This window comes from Saccopteryx leptura, chromosome 1 (assembly GCF_036850995.1).
Source record: "Saccopteryx leptura isolate mSacLep1 chromosome 1, mSacLep1_pri_phased_curated, whole genome shotgun sequence".
In the NCBI taxonomy this organism is placed as follows: domain Eukaryota; kingdom Metazoa; phylum Chordata; class Mammalia; order Chiroptera; family Emballonuridae; genus Saccopteryx; species Saccopteryx leptura.
The window spans coordinates 87,977,525-88,004,702 of NC_089503.1; the positions used below are offsets into that span (position 1 = coordinate 87,977,525).

At 37.7% G+C, this 27,178-nt stretch overlaps 1 protein-coding gene across 1 annotated transcript in view; it reads right to left on the reverse strand.

The window, feature by feature from the left end:
• Positions 1–937: 937 nt before the first annotated feature.
• MMP20 (matrix metallopeptidase 20) overlaps positions 938–27,178 on the reverse strand; it is a 47,580-nt gene continuing 21,339 nt past the window's right edge. The window contains exons 7-10 of the mRNA XM_066360739.1: positions 20,983–21,119; positions 19,892–20,048; positions 2,436–2,539; positions 938–1,038 (exon numbers count right to left, since the gene is read on the reverse strand). Coding sequence (XP_066216836.1) covers positions 938–1,038; positions 2,436–2,539; positions 19,892–20,048; positions 20,983–21,119 — 499 coding nt within the window. The remainder of the gene's footprint in view (positions 1,039–2,435; positions 2,540–19,891; positions 20,049–20,982; positions 21,120–27,178) is intronic.

A 27,178-nucleotide genomic window follows, 5' to 3' on the forward strand; every position in this document is an offset into this window, starting at 1 on the left:
TAGGGGTCAAAAAAAGGGTTAGTTTAAAGTAAGAAAAACTGAAACAAAAGGTGAACTCCCTTAAATGAAAAACTGTTCATAAGAGCTTCACTTAATGGGTTCCATTGGGGGTATTTTATTATCAGGAAACAAGAAATAGAGTGAATTACTATTACTTACTCTGAGTCTGTATACTCACAATATATCTCAAGTTTTTTTATAGGCACATAAAATTTGTTGCCAAATAAAATATGATAGAAGCTAGCAAATATTAACTGAAGAGAGAAATGAGAATTGCTCTTATACAACATTTAATTGGCATTTGATACAAGTTTTCCCATTGCAAGGTGCCTATTTTTCCTAGTATGAAATTCATTTGAATAGGTTCTCCTGCCATAACCTACTTCAAAGACCAGTGAATACACAGTTAAACAAAAAAACACCAATGAGAAACAATACTTACACAGTATTTTGTTCGTGATACGTTTAAAACACACAAGAATAAACATATTTATCATAAATGTTAAGGCCACAAAAGCCACTACTAGTGAAGAATAATTATAATTTGTATGGTAATGACATTTCTTATTTAAAAAATTATAATACATGCCAGAGAATCCACAAGTAGGCTCTTCTTGGAAATAAAATCCAAAGTTATCAATTTGCTTCAGGATATTAGGTAAGAAAAAAATAATGAGTGTCTAACAGAAGAGTTCATTGTGTTGATTCTGATTTAGTGTGAAGTTGCCACATAGGAATTTCTTATTTGGATTAAAATTATGAATCCACAACTTTGGAAAAATTTAGAAGCATAATTATTTTCAATAAACTCTAAAGTACCCTTAGAATTGAAGGCCATGGGAAGAATCCCTACCCTAATTTCCGCTTCAGTCCTTAGATCCAGTTACCAGCTGCTTGCAGTCATCTCCATTTCTTAGGGAAGACTAGACATTTTTATTTAGCAACCAACCCAGGAACTAGTCTTCAGCACACTAACCACATCCTCCTTCTCTATATCATACTTGTATGCTTTTGGTCCTGAAAAGAAGTAAATGTAACCTAAAAGAGACAAAGTTGAAATTGTGGTTACTGAAAATGACTTGCAAATTTATAAATGGGAAGATTTGTAATTGTAACTTTTTTGAGGTGGTACCAAAAGGGAATTGGGAATATGTCAGGTGGCTGTTAGCCAGTTGGCAGCACAGTTCTCACTGAGCCCTAGATCCTGATGCCTCTAACTTCTCATTCATCTCCCATCTTGTTCTCTATTCCAACCAGGTCCAGCCTTTTCTTTGGGGTCATCCAATGGGTCAAGCTTAATTATGCTTGGTGTTTCTGTTCAGGCTGTTCTCCTCCAGGGATTACCCTCCTCTTTTCTTTCCCTAGTCAAACTCCTACCTGTTCTTTAAAACCCAGCTGCAGTTCCACCATGAAATTTGCAACTATGAAGGCCAGTTCTGATTTTTTCTTTCTTGGATCAACTCTTGCTATAATTGTAAAAGCCACCACACAATTCAATACCAAATTATAAACTGTCTTGTTTTCTAGTAATTTCATCTATGTTGAGGAAGAGGAATTTCCCAAAGATATTGACCACTTTGCAAGAGCAGAGACCATGTCTGGAACTGTCTTCACATTTCTGAAGTGTTCAACTCTGTGCTATATTCCTAAAAAGAATATGTTGACTCGCTGGTTCAAAAGATTCAATTAAATCTATTCAAACCAGTTCAATTCAATTCACCTTTTCCAACTATGTGTTGAATTTTAGGAGCTGAGTGCTGGAGTGGGAAAAGGCACTGGGAAAGTTCAAAGCATGTGCATTTTACGGATAAAAATGGTAATTTTCACTAAGTAAACTTTTTTTTGTATTTTTCTGAAGTGAGAAGCAGGGAGGCAGAAAGACTCCCACATATGCCCGATCAGGATGCACCTGGCATGCCCACTAGGGGTCGATGCTCTGCCCATCTGGGGCTTGCTCTGTTGAGGTTGGAGCCATTCTAGTGCCTGAGGTGGAGGCCATGGAGCCATCCTCAGCACTTGGGCCAACTTTACTCCAATGGAGCCTTGGCTGTGGGAGTGGAAGAGAAAGATAGAGAGGAAGGAGAGGGGGAAGGGTGGAGAAGCAGATGGGCGCTTCTCCTGTGTGCCCTGGCCTGGATACAAACCCAAGACTTCCACACACCAGGTCAATGCTCTACTGCTAAGCCAACTAGCCAGGGCCTGAAGCAATATTTTTTAAACATTTTTTTATTCTCAAAGCAAACCACAATGCAGACCTTTTATAGTTATTTTTTTTCTAGTGGTTAATGTGGTTAGGTAAATTTATAAGGGACTCAGCACCAAAGATAAGAATGAAGGACTCCCCCATTTGTAAATCTATTTTTTGTTATGTTAAAGCAGAGCCCAGATTTCTTTTTACAATTCCCACAAAGACAGTTTATGGTGAAAACACTCACCATTTAATTCCACTGCAGCATCTATTTGTCCATTTACTCCTGAAAATTCTTCTTCAGTATTTTTTGGATAGTCTTTTTCCATTTTCCTTTTTCGTTCATCATAACTAGAAGAAATATTATTTCATAAAAAAGATTTTCATTGGTTGTAGGTGTTGTCATGTTGGTCAAACATATTTAGCCAGGGATGTTTATGATTTACATTAAACTTCTTTTTCTCTCTCTCTTGCACACACACACATACACATACACAAATGCAAACACACAAATATATTCTATCACTACTCTCTCAGGTTCCTGACATTTTGGGCACACTTTCTCTAAAGAGTCTCTTTAAAAAGTTATCAGGACCTGGCTGGTTGGCTCAGTGGTAGAGCATCGGCCTGGCATGGAGTCCTGGTTCCAATTCCTGGCCAGGGCACACAGGAGAAGCGTCCATCTGCTTCTCCACCCCACCCCCTCTCCTTCCTCTCTGTCTCTCTCTTCCCCTCCTGCAGCCAAGACTCCATTGGAGCAAAGTTGTCCTGGGGCTGAGGATGGCTCTATGGCCTCTGCCTTAGGTGCTAGAATGGCTCTGGTTGCAACAGATGGGCAGAGCATCGCCCCCTGGTGGGCATGCTGGGTGGATCCCGGTCAGGCGCATGCAGGAGTCTGTCTGACTGCCTCCCCATTTCCAACTTCAGAAAAATAAAAATAATAAAAATAAATAAATAAAATTATTTAAAAACATTATCAGATACAAGGATTAGAATAAGTTATTCTATGTATTATAATAACATGTTTCCATAGTTTAAAAAATATTGCATTTCAAAAAGAAATTTATAAATATTTTTCATGCTTTATTTACTGTTGTAATTATTCTCTTTCTTACTCTCTTTGTCCTTCTCTCTCACTCCATTCCCATTCTCTACAAGTATAAATTTCTTGGCTAACCAAAAATATGAGAGTCCTTCATTGGGGCTTTTATTCATGGGCTCTTGTTATACACCCATAGAGTGCATAATGAACAAATAATACACAATGAATGAACAAATACGTGAAAAGTCAATAGATCAAGATAAGAAACAAGAAGACAAACAACAGCTGATGCCAACCCAAGAAGACCTAGAAATAACACAACTGAAAATTGGAGGCAGACAATACCAACCCTAGACTTACCCCAGCTCTACAAACAACATACCCAAATGAGGAGGGTATACACAGACAAAATAGAAAGACAGAGAAGTGCAATCCAAATGAATCAACAAGAGAAACCCCTAGAAAATGAACTGAGTGAGATGAAAATAATCAAACTACTGGATGCAGAGTTTAAAATAATGACTATTAGAATGATGAAAGATCTTAGAACAATAATGGATGGACACAATGAGCACATAAATAAAGAGATAACAAGCATAAAAAAGGACATTGAAATAATAAAGAAGAACCAGTCAGAAATGACAAATACAATATCAGAAATGAAGACTACACTAGAGGCAATTAAAAGCAGGCTGGATGAAGCAGAGAGTCGAGTCAGCAATTTAGAAGACAAGATAAACGAAAACACAGAAGTGGAGCAGCAAAAAGAAAAGAGGTTAGCCTGACCTGTGGTGGCGCAGTGGTTAAAGCGTCGACCTGGAAATGCTGAGGTCGCCGGTTCGAAACCCTGGGCTTGCCTGGTCAAGGCACATATGGGAGTTGATGCTTCCAGCTCCTCCCCCCCTTCTCTCTGTCTCTCCTCTCCTCTCTCTCTCTGTGTCTCTCCCTCTCCTCTCTAAATAAATAAATAAATAAATAAATAAATAAATAAATAAAACTAAAAAAGAAAAAAAAGAAAAAGAGAAAAGAGGTTAAAAAAATCTGAGGAAACTCTAAGAGAGTTCTGCGACAACCTAATGAGCAACAACATCCACATCATAAGGGTTCCTGAAGAAGAAGAGAAAGAACAAGGGATAGAGACTTTGTTCAATAAAATCATAGCTGAAAACCTCCCTAAATTGATGCAGGAAAAAGTCACACAGGTTCAAGAAGCACAGAGAACTCCATTAAAGAGAAACCCAAAGAAATCTACACCAAGACACATCATAATTAAAATACCAAAGCTAAGAGATAAAGAGAAAATATAAAAAGCTGCTAGAGAAAAAAAGGCTATCACTTACAAAGGAGCCTCCATAAGGATGACATCTGACTTCTCAACAGAAGCACTTGAGATCAGAAGGGAATGGCAAGTAATATTCAAAGTAATGCAGAACAAGAGCCTACAATGAAGACTTCTTTATCCAGCAGGCTATCATTTAAAATTGAAAAGGAAATAAAAAGCTTCCCAGACCAAAAAAAACCAATTACAACCAAACCAATGCTGCAGGAAATGTTAAGGGGCCTGTTGTAAACAGAACAAAATGGGAAGAAAATATAGTAAAAGAGGAATATAGCTTTAAAGTATAAACTGGCAATAAACAACTACATATCAATAATAACCTTAAATGTATATGGATTAAATGATCCAATCAAAAGACATAGGGTAGCTCCGTGGATAAAAAACAGGACCCATACATTTGCTGTCTACAACAGACACACCCCAAAACAAAAGATACACATAGACTAACAGTAAAAGGTTGGAAAAAAATATTTTATGCAAATGCAAATGAAAAAAAAGCTGGGGTAGCAATACTTATATCAGACAAAATAGACTTTAAAACAAAGTAAGGGATAAAAAAAGTCACTACATAATGATAAAGGGAGCAATCCAAAAGGAAGATATAACCATTATAAATATCTACGCACCTAACATAATAGCACCTAAATATATAAAGCAGACTTTGTTGGATATAAAGAGCGAGATCAACAGCAATATTATAATAGTAGGGGATTTCAATACCCCACTAACATCACGAGATAGATCTTCAAGAGAGAAAATTAACAAAGAAACAGCAGACTTAGAGGACACACTAGATCGACTGGATTTAATAGATATCTTTAGAACCTTTCACCCTAAAGCAGCAAAATATACATTCTTTTCAAGTGCTCATGGTACATTCTCTAGATAGACCACATATTAGGGCACAAAAGTGGTCTCAACAAATTTAAGAAGATTGAAATCATATCATGCACTTTATCTGATCACAATGGCATGAAACTAGAAATCAACCACAACAGAAAAACTGAAAAATACTCAAACACATAGAAACTAAATATAGCATGTTATTAAATAACGAATGGGTTAACAATGAGATCAAAGAAGAAATAAAAAAATTCCTAGAAACGAATGATAATGAGCATACAATAACTCAAAATTTATGGGACACAGCAAAAGCAGTCCTGAGAGGGAAGTTCATAGCGCTACAGGCATACCTTAAGAAGCTAGAAAAAGCTCAAATAAACAACTTAACCCTGCATCTATAAGAACTAGTAAAGGAACAGCAAGTAAAACCCAGAGGTAGTAGAAGGAAGGAAATAATAAAGATCGGAGCAGAAATAAATGACATAGAGACTAAAGAAACAATACAGAGGATCAATGAAACTAGGAGCTGGTTCTTTGAAAAGGTAAACAAGATTGATGAACCTTTAACTAGACTCACCAAGAAAAAGAGAGAGAGGACTCAAATAAATAAAATTAGAAATGGGAGCAGAAAAGTAACAACTGACACAACAGAAATACAAAATATTGTAAGAAAATACTATGAAGAACTGTATGCCAAAAAATTAGACAACCTAGCTGAAATGGACAAATTCATTGAAACATATAATTTTTCAAAAATCAATCTGGAGGAATCATAAAATCTAAACAGACCGATTACAACAAATGAGATCAAAACAGTTATCAAAAAACTCCCAACAAACAAAAGCCCTTGTCCAAATGGCTTCACAGGTGAATTCTACCAAATATTCAAAGAACTAACTCCTATCTTTCTCAAGCTATTTCAAAAATTCAAGGGGAAGGAAGACTTCCAAGCTCCTTTTATGAGGTGAGAATAATTCTGATTCCAAAACCAGGCAAAGACAACACAAAGAAAAAAATTATAGGCCAATATCCCTGCTGAATTTAGATGCTAAAATCCTCAACAAAATATTAGTAAACCAGATCCAGCAATACATGAAAAAAATCATGCATCATGATCAAGAGTGATTAATTCTGGGGATGCAAGGCTGGTACAATATTCATAAATCAATCAATGTGATTCATCACATAAACAAAAAGAAGGAGAAAAACCACATGATAATTTCAATAGATGCAAAAAAACCTTTGGTAAAATCCAGCACCCACTTATGATCAAAATTCTCAGCAAAGTGTGAATACAGGAACATACTTCAACATGATAAGGGCCATCTATGATAAACCCACAGCCAACATCATAATCAATGGATAAAAATTAAAAACAATCCCCTTAAGATCAGGAACAAGGCAGGGGTGCGCCCTTTCACCACTCTTATTCAACAGAGTACTGGAAGTCCTAGCCATGGCAATCAGACAAGAAGAAGAAATAAAAAGCATCCAAATTGGAAAAGAAGAAGAAAATTTTCATTATTTGCTGATGACATTATACTGTATATAGAATACCCTAAAGTTTCAGTCAAAAAATTACTGGACCTGATAAATGAATGCAGCAAGGTGGTAGGATATAAAATTAATACACAAAAATCAGAGCCATTTTTATACACCAACAATACACTGTCAGAAAGAGAAATTAAGGATACAATCCCCTTCACTATTGCAACAAAAAAATAAAGTACCTAGGAGTAAATTTAACCAAGGAGATTAAAGACTCATACCCGGAAAATTATAAAACTTTGATAAAAGAAATCAAGGAAGATAGAAACAAGTGGATGCATATTCCGTGCTCATGGTTAGGAAGAATAAACATCATTAAAATCTCTATATTACCCAAAGGAATTTATAAATTCAATGCAATATCAATTCAAATACCAAGTACATACTTCAAAGATATAGAAAAAATATTTCAAAAATGTATATGGAATCAAAAAAGAACACAAATAGCCTCAACAATCATGAAAAGGAAGAATAAAGTGGGAGGGATCATACTTCTTGATATCAAGTTATACTACAAGGCCATTGTACTTAAAACAGCTTGGTACTGGCATTAAAACAGGCATATAGATCAATGGAACAGAACGGAGAACCTAGAAATAAACCTACACCTTTATGAACACTTTTATTTGAGAAAGGAGGTAAGAGTCAAGACAGTCTCTTTAACAAATGGTGTTGGGAAAATTGGACATCTACCTGCAAAAAAATGAAACTAGACCATCAACTTACACCATTCACAAAAATAAACTCAAAATGGATAAAAGACTTAAATGTAAGTCGTGAAACCATAAGCATCTTAGAAGAAAACATAGGAAGTAAGCTCATCGCCATCTCTCACAGCAATATATTTGCTAATTTATCTCCACAGGCAAGTGAAATAAAAGACAGGATAAACAAATGGGACTATATCAAACTAAAAAGCTTTTGCACAGCTAAAGACAATAAGAACAGAATAAAAAGACAAACCACACAAAGGGAGAACATATTTGACAATATGTCTGATAAGGGGTTAATAATCAAAATTTATAAAGAACTTGTAAAACTCAACACCGGGAAGACAAACAATCCAACCAAAAAATGGTTAAAAGAAATGAATAGACATTTCTCCAAAGAAGACATACAGATGGCCAATAGGCAGATGAAAAAATGTTCAACATCAGTAATCGTTAGAGAAATGCAAATTAAAACTACAATGAGATACCACCTCACACCAGTCAGAATGGCACTCATTAACAAAACAACACATGATAGGTGCTGGTGAGGATGTGGAGAAAGGGGAACCCCCCTGCACTGCTGGTGGGAATGCAGACTGGTGCAGCCACTGTGGAAAACAGTATGGAGATTCCTTTAAAAATTAAAAATGGAATTGCCTTTTGACCCAGCCACCCACTTTTAGGAATATATCCCAAGAACACCATATCACTGATTCAAAAGAAGAAATGTACCCCCATGTTTATGGCAGCATTGTGCACAATAGTGATGATCTGGTAATAGCCCAAGTGTCTGTCAGTGGACGAGTGAATTAAAAAGCAGTGGTACATATATTCAATGAAATACTATGGGGCTATAAAAAAAAGGAAATCTTACCTTTTGCAACAACATGGATGGACCTGGAAGCTATTATGTTAAATGAAATTAGCCAGGCTGAGAAAGAAAAATATCGTATGATCTCACTCATTTGAGGAATCCAAGAAACAATGTGAACTGAGGAACGGAATTGAGACAGAGGAGGGATCAAAAGGGCCAGAGGAAAAGAGGACAGAGGGAAAGGGGATGATAGGATGGGATAAACCTGAAGGGAAGGGGGGAGGGAGATGTTGGGTAGGAGGTAAGGGAGATGTTGAGGGAAATACGGGAGGAGGGGGGATGCACTCAGGGCGACACTAGAATCTATGTAAACACAATAAATTAAATTAAAAAAAAGAAACAAGAAAACCTGGAATAATAGAACTTCTGCCTTTCAAGTCAATTTAATTGAACTAAGTTGCTTTTGTTTCCTATAAAGATTAGAGGACTGACGGAATAGATTAAGCATGTTTTTTCTGGATCAGCAACTACAATTCAGTGATAACTTTAGAGACTGGTTTATACCTCTCTTTGTGATCAAAATTGCCCACTTTGTAAAAAAGGACTGTGACTTGTATGAATCATCATGACTTGCACCAGTTCAGTATGTAGGCAGAGCAGACTCTCACCTTTTTAAAAAGACTACATTTAAAGTGTAAGAAAGTCCCTTCTTCATCAGCACAAAGCTCCCAATGATGCCATTCTCAGGGTGGGCACCCAAATCCTTTCCCACCAAAAGGTTAGACAATTTTTTTCCTGGTGTCTGAGCCACTAGACAGTTTCCTGTGGTAACAGGTCACACCTACCTTCTCCTGAAATGTTCCTCTCACGTGGCTAAAAACACGCTGGCCAGGGGACTGTAATCTTAACGATTTTGAGTAGAAGTTGAACATTGGGAAAGGAAAGTTAAGTTGAAACTAGTCAGACTGAAACTGACTTGAGAGTTTTGAGGACTGAGCACTTTATGGAGCTTTGAGGATAGAAGTAGAAGCTAACTTTCCCAAACTCCTCTTCCAGGAGAGACATTAGAGCCCGTACTGTGTTTCATCTTCGGATGTGTCAACACAATATGTGGGGCCAGTGCACCTGTGCACTACTAGAAGGAATGATTGCAAAGTAGCAGGAGTGGAGTTAGGGGAAAATGGAGAAAAAAATTAAGAAAAAGAACAGTCCAGGCACATTGGCTCCCTCATGCCTAGATTTCTTTTGTTCACTTTGCTCTAGAATTTGAAATCTGAAGTCCTTTATTTAAAAATGAAAGTATGGATTGTTTACATGTTAATCTTTGCTCACTAGGTTGTTTTTCTTCTCTCATTTCCCTGAGACAGCTGTAGTGAGGAATGGAAGCTTTGATTGGAGGGAGTGAAGAAGATAATGGTAAAGCTTTAAATATTTGGGGTGAGGAATGCAAAATAAAACAAAACCACTGAGAAGCATTTGGCATATCTGTAGATACAAAGGGAATCACAGTGGGAGGATAGCAGAGAATATAGCCTATTTTGAATCCTTTGCGTAATGCTGACCTGTGCTCAGGAAAAACAGTGGAATGCCTTTCATATCTTTATCCTCTTTTTGTCTGCTCTGAATGAAGGATTCAAAGCTGAACTATTATAACTATAGCTCCTTACTTTGGTGAGTGTTTAACAGACCTTTATGAATGATTTTGAGAACTTAGTCACCATTTATATTGTTTTAAAATTTATTTATTTGGGAGAGAGAGAGAGAGAGAGAGAGAGAGAGAGAGAGAGAGGAACATTGATCTCTTGCCATATGAGCCCTGACTGAGGATCAAAACTGCAAACCTCTGTGCTTCAGTGCAAAGTTCTAACCATCCAAGCTATCTGGCCAGGGCACTATGTATATTGTTTTATGGCAAAATGTCTTTTCAGTTTCAAACAAGTGACTGACTAAAGAAGCCTATTATAAGTTGGAATCTGCTTGTAGGATATTTAATTGGACAGAGAAGTCTGGAAAGTAAGAAAGGACAGCAAAAATCTTTCTTGCAAATAGAGACACAGTTTAAATAATACAGAAATAAGTTTTAATGAAAAAAATGACTATTAACTTAATAGAAAGTTCTAAAAAAGAATTTTTTCTTATCTGTCTGTTTAGTTCACTGAGATGGGTGGTGGTAACATCTAAAATCTTATGTATATCTATTCAGAGGTAATGATTATATGTAAATAAAGTATCAGAAGAAATTTTAGAGAAGCTGTTGTAAATTTTAATTCTCAATCATATTTATAAAAACCAAGGCAGAGTCCTCGGCATAATTGTGAACTTACTATTTCTTTCCCCCATCTCCTGTATATTGAAGAGTCCCTCTTCTTTCCTGCCCTCTTGCCTCCTATCCTATAACTGCTTTCAAAAAAGCATTACTTTCAACAAACTCTATTTCAAAGTGTCAGCCTGAAACAAGAATCACCATTTTGAGATTAGCTGATAACATATTAATATTTCATTTGAACCTTTTATGCAGATGTTATGTAGATAGGTCCTACATAACTAACATAGGGTTACCTAATTTTGGTTTTGCTAAGTAAGAACATTACCATCAAATCATTGAAAAAATTACCACCTATTTTCATTATTTTGCAAAGAAAAGAAACTTTAATACTAAAAAGGGGGAAAGGATGTAATTTCAGAATAAAAGATAGTTCTTGCCAATAGTATGCCTTTACACTGAACCAGCCTCCACTCCCCATGTATAATACTGTGCTGTTGTTTTTATTTTGCTGTGGACTTGTAAAAACTTTTCTATAAGTTTTTATGATGAGCTAGCCCTTGGTTTGGACACAAATACTAGAAGATTTCTGTTACAGAGCAAAGAACATAACCTGTATAGTCAGATGGCTCAGGTTTTGAATTCTGACTCTGTTATTTGCTTGCTCTGTGATCGGGGGAAAATCTCAGAGCTGTGAGCCCTGGCTTCCTCATCTGTATAATTGTGGTCATGAGGATGAGAGACAATTTACACTCTCTCTCTCTTTCTCTCTCTCTCTCTCTCTCTCTCTCTCTCTCTCTCTCTCTCTCTCAATCCTGGTACATGTAGATACTCAGGGCAGGTCCAAGCCATATGATCTTGTCATTTATTTGGGCAACAAGAGCCTTTAACTCTGACTGGCTAGTATGAGGTTAAGTGAACTCTGTGATTCAGTCTGGGTCTAAGTCATTAATGAGTTTAATCTTTACCTAATCTTTAAACACATTTCATCAAGATAACATTGTGCAGTGGTAGGCAAGATTAAAGAGAGGTGGAGAAGGAGGACTGGAGAATGTTGGAGACAGTCCAGAGATATAGCAAGGAAGGAATTAAGATTAAGAAGGTCGACTGGGGTATGGTGCAAATTTTACAAGGGTAAAGAAAAAGAAATTAAATAATGGGGTCAGAATTCTGGGCTTGAGTATTTTAATTGACGGTAAATAAATTCATGGTGAAGCGAATGAAGAGTGACTATATGTAGTAAATGGGAAGGACCTGGGAATTTGGAATCAGAGGACATGAAATACAGCCTCAGATGACTCATATTTAGCTGTGTGACCTTGATGTAATCATTAATCTCTCTGATGGAATGTTTTTAACTGTTAAATAAAGAACAGTACCTATTTCTCAAGATTGTTTAGAAAGCAGATGGGAAAATGAGAGAAAATGAGAAAATACTCAGCATTATTTATGTGTTAGGAATCTAACACATAGATTCCTAATACACAATACACAATCAATAACTATTACCTGAATTTGTGTTGAGAAAAACAATGAATTTTATTATAAATTTACTATGTATGAGCTACCTGCTGAAATCAATTGCATATATTTTTCTCATCACTGAGGTCTTGTCTGTGAAACAAGATAATATCTAAATACCAACTAAAATTAATTGACCTAGAACTAAGTTTATTTCCTTTATGGGCATTTGATTCATCATTTAATACTTACTAATGTGTATAGTTGTTAAATTGTTACTGACAGTTAAACTTCACTAGCAACATTATGGTACCATAGATATCTGAATGAGGAGCTGTGCCTACAAACAGATGCTTTAAAAAATGCAAGAAAAGATTGCAAAAAGGGGAATGTATTGATAAAGGTATCTGAGCTACATGTTTTCAGGAAGTTTTTTTAAGGAGATTTTCTTGTGAAATGGAAAACTGAAATCTCCTTTGAAGTTAATAATCCACATCCAGCCAGGGCTCGCATGGCTTTCATGGAGGAAGGAGCCTTTGTAATCTACACCAGGGAAGGGCAGAGGGGAGGGTGGTCAGAATGAAGAGAAGGGAGAAGAGTGAGAAGCTGCGTGCACTGTCCCAGACAAGAAAAAGTCCAGACACCACGAGTCCAAGAGGTGAGAAGAATTGGAACAAAGAATTTGTAAAAACATGGAAAAATACTGATGGCCTCAATCACTACCTGATTATGGATGAATCCAGGTTTATCTCTCCAGCCTGAGCTCTGTGAGTTTAAGACTTGCATATCCAAATTTCTTCTGGGCATTTCCATCCTTGGGACCCACCTTCACATCCAACTCCACATGTACAAATGAAATGCCTATTTATTTGTTTAATTCTACTTTAATTATTAATTGTATTCTTGTCCTCATATAATGGTCATAGCATCCTTGTCAAAAATCAGCTGACCATAGCTACATGGGATTATTTCTGGACTGTCAATTTTATTCCATTGATGCATAAGTCTGTCCTTATGTTGGTATCACATACATTTGATTACTGTTGCTTTGTAATAAGTTTTGAAGTAGGGAAGTCTGAGTCCTCCAACTTTGTTCTTTTTCAAGATATTTTGGCTATTCTGTGTTCTATGAGTTTTCAAATGAATTTTAAGGTCAGCTGGACAGATTTTTTAAAATTATTTATTTATTTTTTTACAAAGAAGTCAGTGGTATTTTGGTAAGGATTGTATTGAGTCTGAAAAACAATTTGGGGAGTATTGCCATCTTAAAAATATTAAGTCTTCCAATCCATGAATGTGAAATATTTTTTTCCATTTAGATCTTGTTTAATTTCTTTAAGTCATGTTTTATAAGTTTTCAGATTATAAATTTTCAACTTCTTTTTTAAAATTTATATCGAAGTACTTTTTTTTCTGATGCTATTGTAACTGGAATTGTTTCTTCAATTTCATTTTCATATTCTTCATTGAGGTGAATAGAAATATAACTGATTTTTGCATATTAAACTCATACTCTGCAAACTTGCTGAACTCATTTGTTAGTTCTAGTAACTTTTTTTAAAGGATTACTTAGGCTTTTCTATATAAAAAGTCATGTGACATGCAAATAAATATGGTCTTACCTTTTTTCCAATCTGGGTGCTTTCTCTTTCATTGATTATTGTTTAATTGCCCTAAGTATAATCTTCAGTACAATGTTGAATAGAAGTTGTGAGAGTGATTTTTCTTGATTTTAGGGGGAAGGCATTCAATCTTTCATAACTGAGTATGATATCAACTGTGGGCTTTTTATCAATGCCTTTTATCAGGTTGAGAAAATCTTTTATTCCTAATTTGCTGAGAGTTTTATTTTTAATCATGCAACAGTGTTAGATTTTGTCAAATGCTTTTTTTCCTTGCATCTGTTGAGATAATTATGCTTTTAAAATTCTATCGATATGGTATATTATATTAATTCTTTTTAGATGTTAAACCCATCTTGCATCCCTGGGGGAAACCCCACTTGCACATTGTATGTACTTCTCTCTATATATCGCTGAATTTGTTTTGATAGTAGTTTTGGAGGATTTTTGCACCCACATGTATAATAGATTTTGGTTTGAAGTTTTATTTTCTTGTGATGCCTCTGTTTGACTTTGGTACCAGAGTAATGACCTTATGCAATAAATTGGGAAGTGTTCCATCTTCTTCTATTTTTTGGAGGAGTTTGCAAAAACTTGGTATTAGTTTTTTAAATGTTTTGGTAGAATTCACTAATGAAGCCATCTGGTCCTGGACTTTTCTTTGTGGATAGTTTTTTAATTATGAGTTCAATCTCTTCATTTGCTATAGTTCTATTCAGACTATTTCTTCTTGATTCAGTTTCATTATTTTGTATCTTTCTAGGAGTATGTCTATTTCATGTTATCTAATTTATTGGAATATAATTGTTTATAGTATTCCTTTATAGGATTGGTAGTAATGTCCCCTCTTTCATTTCTGATTTTAGTAATTTCAGTTTCCTCTGTTCCAAATTTTAATTTACTGAGAAGTTTGTCAGTTTTGTTGGTCATAAAGAACCTACTTTTAGTTTTGTTGACTTTCTCAAATTGCTTATATAATACTTATTTAATTTACTTACACTGCAGTTTTTATTGTTTCCTTCTTTCTGTTTTAGGTTTAATTTGTCTTTCTTTTTTGGTGTATTAAGGTGGAAAGTTAGGTTATTAATTTAAGATATATTTTTATATAGGCATTTGTATAGCTTTAAATTTCCCTTTGAGCACTGCCTTCACGGCATCCGTGAAATCTTGTAGGTTTCCATTTTCATTCACTTTTAAATATTTTCTAGTTTCCCTTGTGATTTCTTTTTTAAATTGGTTATTTAAGAGTATGTTAATTAATTTCCACATATTTATAAAATTCCAGTTTTTCTTCTAGTATTAATTTCTAACTTTATTCCATTGTATCAATGTATAATTTCATTTGTTTTAAATTCATTGAGACTTGTACTCTGGCCTAATATATCATCTATCTTGGACAATGTTCTATATGTTCTTGAGAAGAATATATATTCTGTTCTTGTTGAGTGAAGTGTTATTCTGTAGATATATGTTAGGTCTAGTTGATTTACAGTGCTGTCCAGGTCATCTTTTCCTTATTGATACTGATGTCTAGTTCAATTACTATCTGATATCATTTTCTTAGTCTAATACAGTTTTTCTCCCATCCCACTCCTTGGTGCTATTATTGAAAAATATGTTTCTATATCTTATAAGCCTAATATTATTATATACATTTTATTTTATATAGAAAAGGAGAAGAAATATGTTTATCTTCTATAATTCTATATATTTACTGGTACTTTTTTTTAATGTGGATTTAAATTACTATATGATCAGAGGCAGATTAAGTTTGGTTGAGGCCCCGGGCCACATCTCTCATTCCAGTCCATGGTTCAGTCATGTGGACTTCTTCAGGTTTTCCCCACACACACAGGCTATTTCACACATCAGTGCCTTTGCTTCAACTGCTCTCTCTGCCTGGAAGCTACCTCCCCATTTCCCCCATATGACTGGGAAATTCCTACTCAGTTCTCAAGATGAAGGTCAGTGATTGCTTCCTCCAAGAATCCTATCTCGGCTTTTACCTCTTTATTTTACCCCACGGCTCGCTGTGCAGTCTTCTATCAGGGCACTTGAATTGCTGTTAATTATTTACCCATATACTTACTCTCAATTGTAAGACTTGCTGAGGGCACTCATAGTACCCAACATGAATTGAAAACTTATTATACAACAGGCATTTTGCATTTTTTTTTCATTCATTCCCACAACTCTATGAAGTGGAAACTATGTACCTCCTTTTGAAGATGGTGACACAGAGGTGATCAGGGTGCCAGATGTTTGCTGTTAGAATTGAGATGAACACTCTCCTACTCCTGCCCATGCTCTTCAACAGCAAACTCTATGCCTCTTGATGTCACTTCCTAGTACAGAGCCTGACATGACACATAACTATGCCCAATACATGTAGGTTAAATGCAATAGTTTAGTAATGCATTTTTTAAAACTTAAGATTAAAAGACAAGATTTTGACCTCTACTCATTTTTACTGATTTTTGTTATTTGTTTCTCTATGGTGACTAACTATAAAATCCTTAAATAAACAGTTCCATTCCGACTAACTATAAAATCCTTAAATAAACAGTTCCATTCCCAGTGCTCCTGGGGCATTCAGGAAGGAGAGAATGTGGAAGAGTGTGTCCTACTTTGCATCAATTTTGCTTTCAGTCTGTCTGTATTGAAAGAATGATTTAGGACAGAACAGGCTGAGACCTGCAGATTTGAAAAAACCATTTTACATAAAATTTAGAAAACATTGACCACCTCAAAGAATGATGACATTGATGCACCCCCAGAAACTCCTTGGTATGGCTTCTGCTCTGCTATTGGTAGGCAAGGGAAAGCATCTACAGGAGAAATTAGCCAGAAGTGGTGGAAGTAAAGGGAAGAAAATAAAACTGTCTGGATCATTCAGGACTACTGGAAAGAGGAAAGGAAGGAATAAAAGTAAATGAACTGTGGGGAAGTAGCCCTGGTCAGCATGTCATTTTGTGATGTAGCATGTAACAGCATCAGCACGGTAGAGCCCCCTTTCTGGATTTCACTTTGCAGTTTTCTAGGGGCTGTTGCCCTATGAGTTAGTAGGATGCTGACTCATAGGTTCTCCCTGGCCCCAAGCCAACCCTCAATCCTAAGTGGAGGAATTCCTTAATAGCTTTCTCATGGCACTTCATCACTAAAACTGGTCTCAAGCCCTCAGAGTTCATGGAGAATTTCCCTGACAACAAGCATATCCAGAGACTTTTCTTCCTTTGGCACATTATTGGTGTAATAGATTCAACACACATGAGGACCAAAGAAGAACCTGAGAAGTGATTAAGAGAAATAAGTCCTAACACACTGTTTCTATAAGTATATAGTAAATTCTTGGTCTACAACTTGAAGTTGTGTCTTTCTCTATTTTTAAGTGTGGCCATGTGGTTTACTTATTGACCCTCATTTCCTTCCTCTGACCTTTCCTCCTCCCTTCCTCCTCCTCCCTTTTCCTGCTTAGAATAGAGATGTAATGGCTGAAGCTCCGCTGGCCACCTTGAATCTCATGGCAAACACGTGAGTGGAAGCCATATGGTAAGAATAGCAGAATTAAATGTTAGAAGGGACTTAGGTTCCTATTAACCATGGACTCACCTTACCACCCCTGAACCTATTAAACTTCAGACATTTTATATCATTGAGAAGAACAAACCCATTTATGTTTAAGCCACAATATTTATGGGTCTCTGTTACTAGCAGCTGGATGGAATTTCTAAATGATACAAGGCTTCACATGACAATAAGATGTCATACATGCAAGGCCCTGCTAAACACAATGTGTAAAATTCAGGCAGGGAGGTCATTGATAGAGCTGATACAATAGCTTTTTCTGAACTTTTGTGCTGTAAGTCAGAGGTGTTTGTCTTATTTTGTAGTGCATAAACCAGTGCATGTGCAGAGTATGTAAAGTAGAAGACTTCCACTATTGAAAGGTTTGCCTATGCTTTGCCAGAAGTAGCAATTTCAGGGCAATGCCAGGGCCCTTCAGACTTTGAAAACAAAACTCCTTTTGATGACCTCTGAGTGCACTGCCCCTCAGAGAAATATTGAGATTTAAATAATAACTGGTTAATTATCATAACTTTTAAAGCAATTATTTGTTAATTATCATATAAATTCCTACTATTACTGAACAGTTTGAGCACCTGCTATGTGCCAAGCACTGTATTAGGTGTTTATATACATTATATCACTTCATACTCCCAATAATCTGAGAAAATTAATGTTAAAGGTACCTACCGTTGTTTCCTTCACTTATCAGCAAAATGTGTTCTTTAATATTTGAGTTAATGACATAGATTGTTTAATGAATCTGTCTCATCTAAATTACTAAAGGCTCTTCCTTAATAGACACCCACAGAGGCTGGTTGGAAAGGTTCAGTATTGTTTTGTCAGGGGGCATCAGGCGTCATTACAATCAGAGACCCTCTCCCTCCATATCCTACATTATGGGAATTTTAAACCTTTCATCAAGCCTTTTGTGTTGGCTATTAAGCAGCAGTCCTGCCTGGCTGGAGGTGCATGCTTTACTGCGGGTGCTGAGGGTGGTGGATTACTCTAAACACCAGGTGATTAATGGAGAAGAGATATAATGGGAGAATGGATCATCCACCAAGTGAAAATCAGGCTGTGAACAAGCTTCGGCAAATTACCTGAATAATCACTACATAGTTGCCTCACATTCTCATACATACACTCATACACATATTTCTCAATCTCATTCTCTAAAAATCCACAATGGGAGTTGAGTTTCTTAATACTTTTATCCTTGTATGTTAGTGCTGTGATTACAGTCACTTTATATTAAAGAAAGACTTTGGAGAAACTGCCCAGCTGATACTAGAGGCTTAATCAATGAATTACTATCACTTTCAGAAAGGAAGTTCTGAAAGAAAAATAGCTGGCTTAGTTGTTTCAACACTGGACTGGAAGTGACAACTCATGACACCATATGATACTTTGAGCAGTGCTGGTGGTGCTTTCAGTGACCCAAAAGGCTCAGCAAGGTCCACATTTGTTTGGCATTCATTTTTATAAGATAAATTTTCCTACTCATGAAATATATCTATGTTCCAATTATATTACCTTCTCAGCTCCAAACTGGGGAAGATAATATCAGTAAGGTGAAACATGACAAATATTTATTTAAAATTTCTTTTATGACACAGAAGTTATTAAAAGTAAGTGATATAAAATGAAATGAAAACCCTTAGACCCAAGTGTGCCTTCCTGCTTCAAACCAAACCCTAAAAATGTTAGCGTAGACACCTGCTTAGAATATATTTTTGCTACTCTCTTTTGAAGTTGAGGAAAAGAAGCAATGCCGAAGTGGGAATGGGGACTAGAGGGAAGGTATGCAGAGGCAGAGCTTGACAAATGGCTGTGCTCATGCTTCTGTATGAATCAATGAAGGAGAGAAACGCAGTAGGTGAAATGAGGGGTGATCCTGTGTGCAGTGATTGGATGACATATGACACCTTATTCATATCTGTTTATAATAACCTCCTGCAAGACAGGCATGGAAATGACTAATAATTCATTTGGATAAAAAGAATGATCATGCTCTAGGTTGAATAAAAAGACTTAGTCATAAGGCCTTTTCCCTTTAGCAGAACTTTCCTTCAAAGAACCCCACAGTCATGACCATGTTCATTTTGCACAAAATCATGGAGTATTCTGAAATGCATTGGTACTCACATAACAGGGAACCAGTTCTCCCCTCAGGCATGCCCAGTGGGTGGTTATGTTTTTGGGAATGCTGCATCCACTCTTTTAGGTCACTGGGGGGGTCCAGTTAATGAATGCATTGAAAGACCAGGATGTTTGGTGTCCTAGAGACCAAAGAACGGTATTATTGAATTAATGTTTTACTTATCACTTGGATGGTTCCATATCTTGAAGACAGTGTCAACCATCAGTAAATGGCACCCCAGTGGCCAAGAAGAGTCAATGGGTCTATTGCAAACTTGCCTTGCATTCATTTCTGCAAAAGGCTTTTTCCTTCCCATTGAATACATTTGGACAATCAAAAGGAGAAAAGCCATACCTGTAGTATTCATCTCCCACAAAGAAAAGGGTCTTCTGTGCATCCTTGAGGTAGACAGCAGCATCTATTCGCTGCACATACCTTGGAAACCCATAATCATAAATAGTTCGAGGGGGACCTTGCATTTGGAATCCTCTTGTTATCCAGTAATGGGGGCCTGAAAGCAGAAATTAAAGTTGACAAACACTCTGTCCCACTTAGTGGTGCACTTCACTCATGAGGATGCTGTGGGGGATCATAAATGGGACTAGTTTCTGGGATATTTGCCATGACTATAACCAATAGGAGATATAAGCCTCTAACTATTCAACTCAGTACAAGACTTAAAAGTTGCGCTGAGCCCTGGCAAGTTGGCTCAGTGGTAGAGCATCCATGTGTGGATATCCTGGATTCAATTTCCAGTCAGGGCACTCAGGAGAAGCAACCATCTGCTTCTCCACCCCTCCCCCAACCCCCCCTCTCTTTCTTTCTCTCTCCCCCCTCCTGCAGCCTGTCTAAGGCACTAAAAATAGTTTGGTTGCCAAGCAACAGAGCAATGGCCCCAGATGGGCAGACCATTGCTCCAAAGGGGGCTTGCTGGGTAGATCTGGTGGGGTTTATGTGGGAGTCTGTCTCTCTGCCTCTCCTCTTCTCACTTAAAAAAAAAGTTACTCTGGAGGCATCTCCCAAGCACAAATAAAGCAAAGGTAAATAAAACATCCTGGCATAGCATCAAAGGTATTGTTCTTCTCACATTGGGTTCTATATTGGCTTTTGTTACTTAGACTCTAAGTAAGTCTTAGAGGCTCTCAAGAGGGTATGCCATGTCACTCTGAGCAGAGATCCCAGGAGCAGGAACCAACTTCCAATCTCCCTGGGCACTGTCCTTAGCATGAAACCTCACTAGGGAAAAAACTTGGCTCTGAGAACAATTTGAGAGTCATTGTCAATTCCGTCATCGTTACAGTACAATGGGGTGGCACTGAATACCCCACCTGAGGAGAAGGAATGACCAAAACGTGATCACTGAACAAACGTTGACAGTGTTAATGTTCCAAACACCGCAGGCACCACACCCTGCCATTTCTTTCATTGAGGCATCTGTAGGGTACCTTTAAAGAAGTAAGCAGTGCCCCTCTCTGCCACTTCATATGCTGCATCCACATTGGACATGAGCTGAGGAAAGGAGCTGGTGATGGTGCTTGGCCGGATCCCTGCCATCAGGTGAACCTGCCGACGCCAGAAAATCCTATTGGACAATGCAAAAGACATCAAGATCAAGGATCCATTTAGATTTTAAATTGAACTGAAATATACAGCAAGCTGCACTTCAGAGGCCATTGCAGATGCCTCTTGCCCCTGTCTTGTTTTTAAGAACATACTTTTCTTTTTACCTTAGTAAATAGTTTCTTCTTCTTTTTCATTCTCTTAGCTTCTCTGCAATCCCCTTTCCTGCATATATTTAATGATGGTCAAACTACTGAAGGATATAGCAAGGAAATGACATCAATGATTTACACATTTAAGCTATGCACCTTCCTATTCCAAATACCATTTGATACAAATTTCCTTTTCCTATTCTGATCTTTAAAAATTAAAATCTCACAAAGATAAATATGATCTAGGTGGGCATTATGAATACTATGCAAATGAACCCAAACTTTGTGGTTGAAAGATGCTAATTATTCCCAGTGAAAACAGCAAAACTGTTAATTATAAATTATCATGCTGCTTATATGCTTATCTATTGAAAGTGTTTGTATTTTTTAACCTGATGGCTAATTAACAGAAAATCTGGTAACACACAAATTAACTTAAGGTTTAGCCACTCATTCATCCACTTACCCAATATTATGTCCATAAAATCATGGTAGTATACATGGCGGTTGTGGGTTGAAACTTTCAATGTTAACGTGGTCCATTTTGATTTTTCAGATAAAAATTATTTTTATAAAATACAGTCTATTTGATTCTATAGAAGCTAGAGTCAATGCAGAAAAGTGGCCCTGGCCAGTGACTCAGTGGATAGAGCATTGGTCGGATATATGGATGTCCCAGGTTCGATTCTTGGTCAGGGCACACAGGAGAAAAGCCCATCTGCTTCTGCACCCCTCTTCTGTCTCTCTCTCTCTCTCTCTCTTTCTCTCTCTCTCTCTCTCTCTCTCTCCTTTCGCCTCCCACAGCCATGGCTCAATTGGTTTGAAAGCATTGGCCCTGGACGCTGAGGATGGCTTGTGGAACCTCTGCCTCATGCTATAAAAATAGCTGGGTTGCAAGCCTGGTCCCAGATGGGGCTTGCCGGGTGGATCCCTGTCTGGGTGCATGCAGGATTCTGTGTCTCTATCTCCCTCTCACTTGGAAAAAAGGAGAAAAGAATACAGAAAATTGTTTGTGGACAGGGAAACTGTAATAATATTTTGACATTTAACTTTCCATGTAGTGACCTAAGAAACTCCTCAAATCTTACAGTGGGTTTTCCTATTCAATTAATTTAACAAATATTTATGGAACATCAAGGATGAAAGGTTGAACAGGACCCAGGCCTTCTCTCAAGGAGCTTGAAATCTAGTAGTAGAGATAGATAAGTGATTAGGACATTCGAATTCAGAGTGAACAGTTCTACAGAGTTAAGCTCAGGGCACTCTGGGAACACACAGAAAGGACACCCTACTGCACGTAGGGGTTTGGTGAAGGCATTCCAGATGAGGCACTTTAAGCTGATGATGAAAGCTAAAAGAGAGCTATACTGGGAAGAGAAAAACATTTCTTCATGTTTTCCTAAGTGGCATCATGATGTAGAAGGAAGAGCATACTGTGTTTTAGAAGACATAGGCTAGCGTTCGAAATGACCAGTGTCTCCAAGCCTCAGTATCATCATCTCTTAAATGCAAATAATACCTGGCCTAAGTAATGAGATCACTGAGGATCAAATGAGATAGTGCATAGGAAAGTACATTATAAACATTTTGTATTTTATAATTATAGAAATTACTTGCTTAGGCATTAACTACCCACTAATTGATCACCCACCATAGACCATACCCAGGTGGCAAAAATCCATTTAGGGTATATTGCCTCACCTTAGGGCCCAGACATCACAGCCTTATCTGTAGCACATATATTACCAGATGAAAAACTGAGACTCAGTATGGTTGATGGCCCAAAGTTCATCTGGTGATTAGGGGGAGACAAACCTGAATCAGACTTCAGCAGGCCTGATTTTCATCACATACCTATCTCATCTACCTGCTCATTCTCAGCCTGTGATGTTTGGTGTTTCTTTGTTTAGAACTCAACGCCCTGGCCGGTTGGCTCAGTGGTAGAGCATCGGCCTGGCGTGTGGGGGACCCGGGATAGATTCCCGGCCAGGGCACATAGGAGAAGTGCCCATTTGCTTCTCCACCCCCCCCCCCCCCGCCCTCCTTCCTCTCTGTCTCTCTCTCTTCCCCTCCCGCAGCCAAGGCTCCATTGGAGCAAAGATGGCCCGGGCGCTGGGGATGGCTCCTTGGCCTCTGCCCCAGGCACTAGAGTGGCTCTGGTCGCGGCAGAGCGATGCCCCGGAGGGGCAGAGCATCGCCCCCTGGTGGGCGTGCCGGGTGGATCCCGGTCGGGCGCATGCGGGAGTCTGTCTGACTGTCTCTCCCCGTTTCCAGCTTCGGAAAAAAAAAAAAAAAAAAAAAAAAAGGAACTCAACCCCTTGTCCAATCAGGCCTAGCTTTTTCTGAAGGCAAGAGAGACTGCTTTCTCTTCTTTTTCTCCACCACTACAAAATGAGCACAGGTTAGGTTATAGGAAGAACTGGTTAGTGACAATAGATCAACAGATCCTGTCAATAGTCCATAATCTGAACTTTGATAAGGACAGCAAGACTGGATTAATTGGGAACTTGATGGGGAATCTGAAAAGCAAGTGTTTTCTAATTAATTTAATTTAACCCATAGTTCTGAAATGCTGATTCTGTTAAAGTCACTGTTCTAGATGTTTGTGAAGGCAGAAAGTGTACACTTCAGGGGATTATAATGGCGGGGACAGGGAATGGGAAGGCAGGCGGTGGGCTGAGGGCAGGGGCCAGGCAGACCTTCCTCTGATACATAGGCTGTATCAGAATTTCATCTCTGGGATGCACTTCCTTTCATTCTCATTTAAAAATCAATAAACCATACTCTGGTTTCTCTTCAGACACTAAAAGTCAATGAGTGACTCTAGGAAAAAATTGAACCCTATCTTTTATCTGAAGTTATAGGACATTGATGTCCCAAATATCTCAATATGAGAGGTTGTAAAGTGTAATGACTAGGAGTGCAGGCGAACCAAAAGGTACTTGTGGAACTTTTTACTGGTGGTAGAATCTCAAATTTTTTACCACATAAACATGGCTTTAGGTATTGTGGACATTGTGAGGACTACATTGAGAGAGAGTAGTTGTTCTAAATCAAGAGTGATTTTGTGCCTGGGGGACATTTGGCAATGTCTGGTGACAACTTTGGTGTTACAGCTGGGGTTGGGCCATGCTACTGGAGTCTAACAGAGGCTGGGGATGCTGCTAAACATCCTGCAATGCCCAGGACAGCCCTGCAAAACAAAATTTACCTGGCACAAAATATCAGTAGTGCCAAAGCTGAGATACCCTAGTTTAAACACTGTCAGAACATATTACAATGTAGCACTGTATGCGTAAAATAGAAATAAACTCTACTCATCGCTTTATATAAAGCATCACAAATTCCAAAAAAATTCTATCTTCATGAAAATTTTCAGTACACTAATGAAGAAAAACTATGTCTGGTGGGTAGTAAAGCAACAGAAATCTCAGAGGACTCACAAGCTTAGGCTATAGGTTACAATAAGAAATAAATTAAAATGGATGAAAAAGAGTATAGTAAGTAACTTCCTAATACACTAGAGAATGGATTTAAAATATACTGCTCCTCCCTCATCTATGAGCTTGTTGGAAAAAAACAGATACAGTATGTACTTAAACTGGTAATGAAAACAGATAAACAGATCATATCAGTAGTCTGTAATCTGATCTTTGATAAAGAATACAAAACAATGGAATTTATTGATATTGTGGACCTGCAGATTAGATATTTAGCTGCACTATTTACCTTTGGGTCCCCAGGAGCCAACACTATGCCTGGCGTAAGTCAAGGTCCAATAAATATTTGTTGGTGAAATAAATAGGTGACAGAGTGTTGAGCGGAACCTATTTGATCATCAATTATTGTATTATCTGACATTTTCATTCCCTTTAGCTAAAGAACAGCAACTAATTTTCCAAGTTTGAGATTAGGTCACTGGTAACCTCCACTTGGCCCTGTTCTGTGAGCTCCATGGGGACAGGGTCATGTATTAGTCATTTTAAAATCTCAATTTAGCAGAGTGCCTGGCACATCTAGGGGCTTGATCCATGTTTGTTAAGCCTTTGTTCTATTTTTGTGATACCCAACCACCTTTGCTCCCCCTGCCTCCTTAAGCTGATCCTTCAGTCTCACTTTCAGGAGATACCGTCATCTCCTCTTGGCTGGATGTCAAGGCTATTTGGCATGAGCTGAATGGGCACTTTGATTTTCCATTATTTTCAACCCTTTATTTCCTTTGACTCTGTTCTTTCCCATCACCCTGTTCCCTAGCTTCAGGGGGAAGAGGTGTGTTTCCTCTTTTTGATGCTCACAACTGAACTGCTACTTCTCTGCCCTGAGACTGGGCGATGTGGCGCAGGGACGGAAGCAAGGAATGCTGGAAGCCTTGTTTTTCATTGAGTATGTGACCTCATCTTGAGTCATTTAAGTTTTTTGAGACTCAGTACCTTCTGTCAAATAAGGGTGAGAACAATAATAACATCTATGCTAATACTTCAAAGGATCAAATGAGATAATGCCTATTATCTTTTTATAAACTCTGGACTACTTTTATAATTATTTGTAGATAACTTAAAAAGACATGTTTCACTCTAAATTTATTAATAGATGATATATAAAACTTAGAGTTTATCAACAGATCAATTTCTTTTAAAATTTATCTCCCTGGTATAAAATAGGTCTATCACTGGAAACTTTGAAGTCACATGAGGGGTTCACTAACCAGATTTGCTTATATCAGAATACCTTAGAAGCCAAGAAATCAATCATACATCTAACTCGCTGAGCCCAAGCAAAATACAGCTTATAAAATTGAAAACCCATGTTGAGACTGTAGTATGGGTTAAAAATATTTGTGGCTGTGCATAGTTCCCTTAAATTACCTGTATAACCATCTGAGAAGATGATGGAGAACTATAGTATATTTATAAGCCTAACTTGTGAAGATGTGAAGAACCCCCTTCTTTGCTAAAAGGAGGGAGTTCAGAAGAAATAACAAGTCAGGGATCTTGGTACATCCTCTTCTTGTCTGAATTCTTAATATAAAACAGAGAATCGTTTACTTAAATACAATGCCATTTGTTGACTTTCAGTGGTACAACCTTATCAAAAGGACACATCATGGACATAGATAAAAGTGAAGTGGTTACTAGGGGGAGGAGAATTGGGAGAGGGGAGTAGAAAGGGACAAACATACGGTGACAGAAAATGATTTGACTTTGGGTGATGAGCACACAACACAATAGTTCAAATGTTATAGAAATGTTTACCTGAAACTTATGTACTCTTATTGACTAATGTCAATTAAATCTAATTTTCTTTATTTTCTTTCTGTTTTAAAAATTCAGTGAGAAGGGGGGAGGCAGAGAGACAGACTCCCTCATGAGCCCCAACTGGGATCCACCTGGCAAGCCCACTAGGGGGTGATGTTCTGCCCATCTGTAGCATTGCTCCATTGCTCAGAACCTGAGCTCTTCTTAGTGCCTGAGGCAGAGGCCATGGAGCCATCCTCAGTGCATGGAGCCACCCCACTCCAATCAAGCCAGGGCTGCAGGAGTGGAAGAGAGAGAGACAGAAGCAAGAGGGAGAGGGGTGGAAAAGAAGATGGGCACTTCTCCTGTGTGTCCTGACTGGGAATTGAACCTGGGGCATCCACGTGCTGGGCTGACACTCTACTACTGAGCCAACCAGCCAGGGCCAATTTACTTTTCTAAATAAAAAATAAAAAAATAAAAATAAGACATATCTTCAGGGAGATTGGAAAGGAGGAAGATTTCCTTTCAGTTTACCAGCTGTAATCAAGGCTGTGGAACTCTGGAATAGATTTCAAATATACTACCTAGTAGTTGCGATTACTGGGTTTATTGTCCTTCCTTCTCACATGCTTTGCATTTGCTTTTTTCCTCCCTCCCTCTCTCCTTCCTCTTTTTCTTTCTTTTTTCCTCTC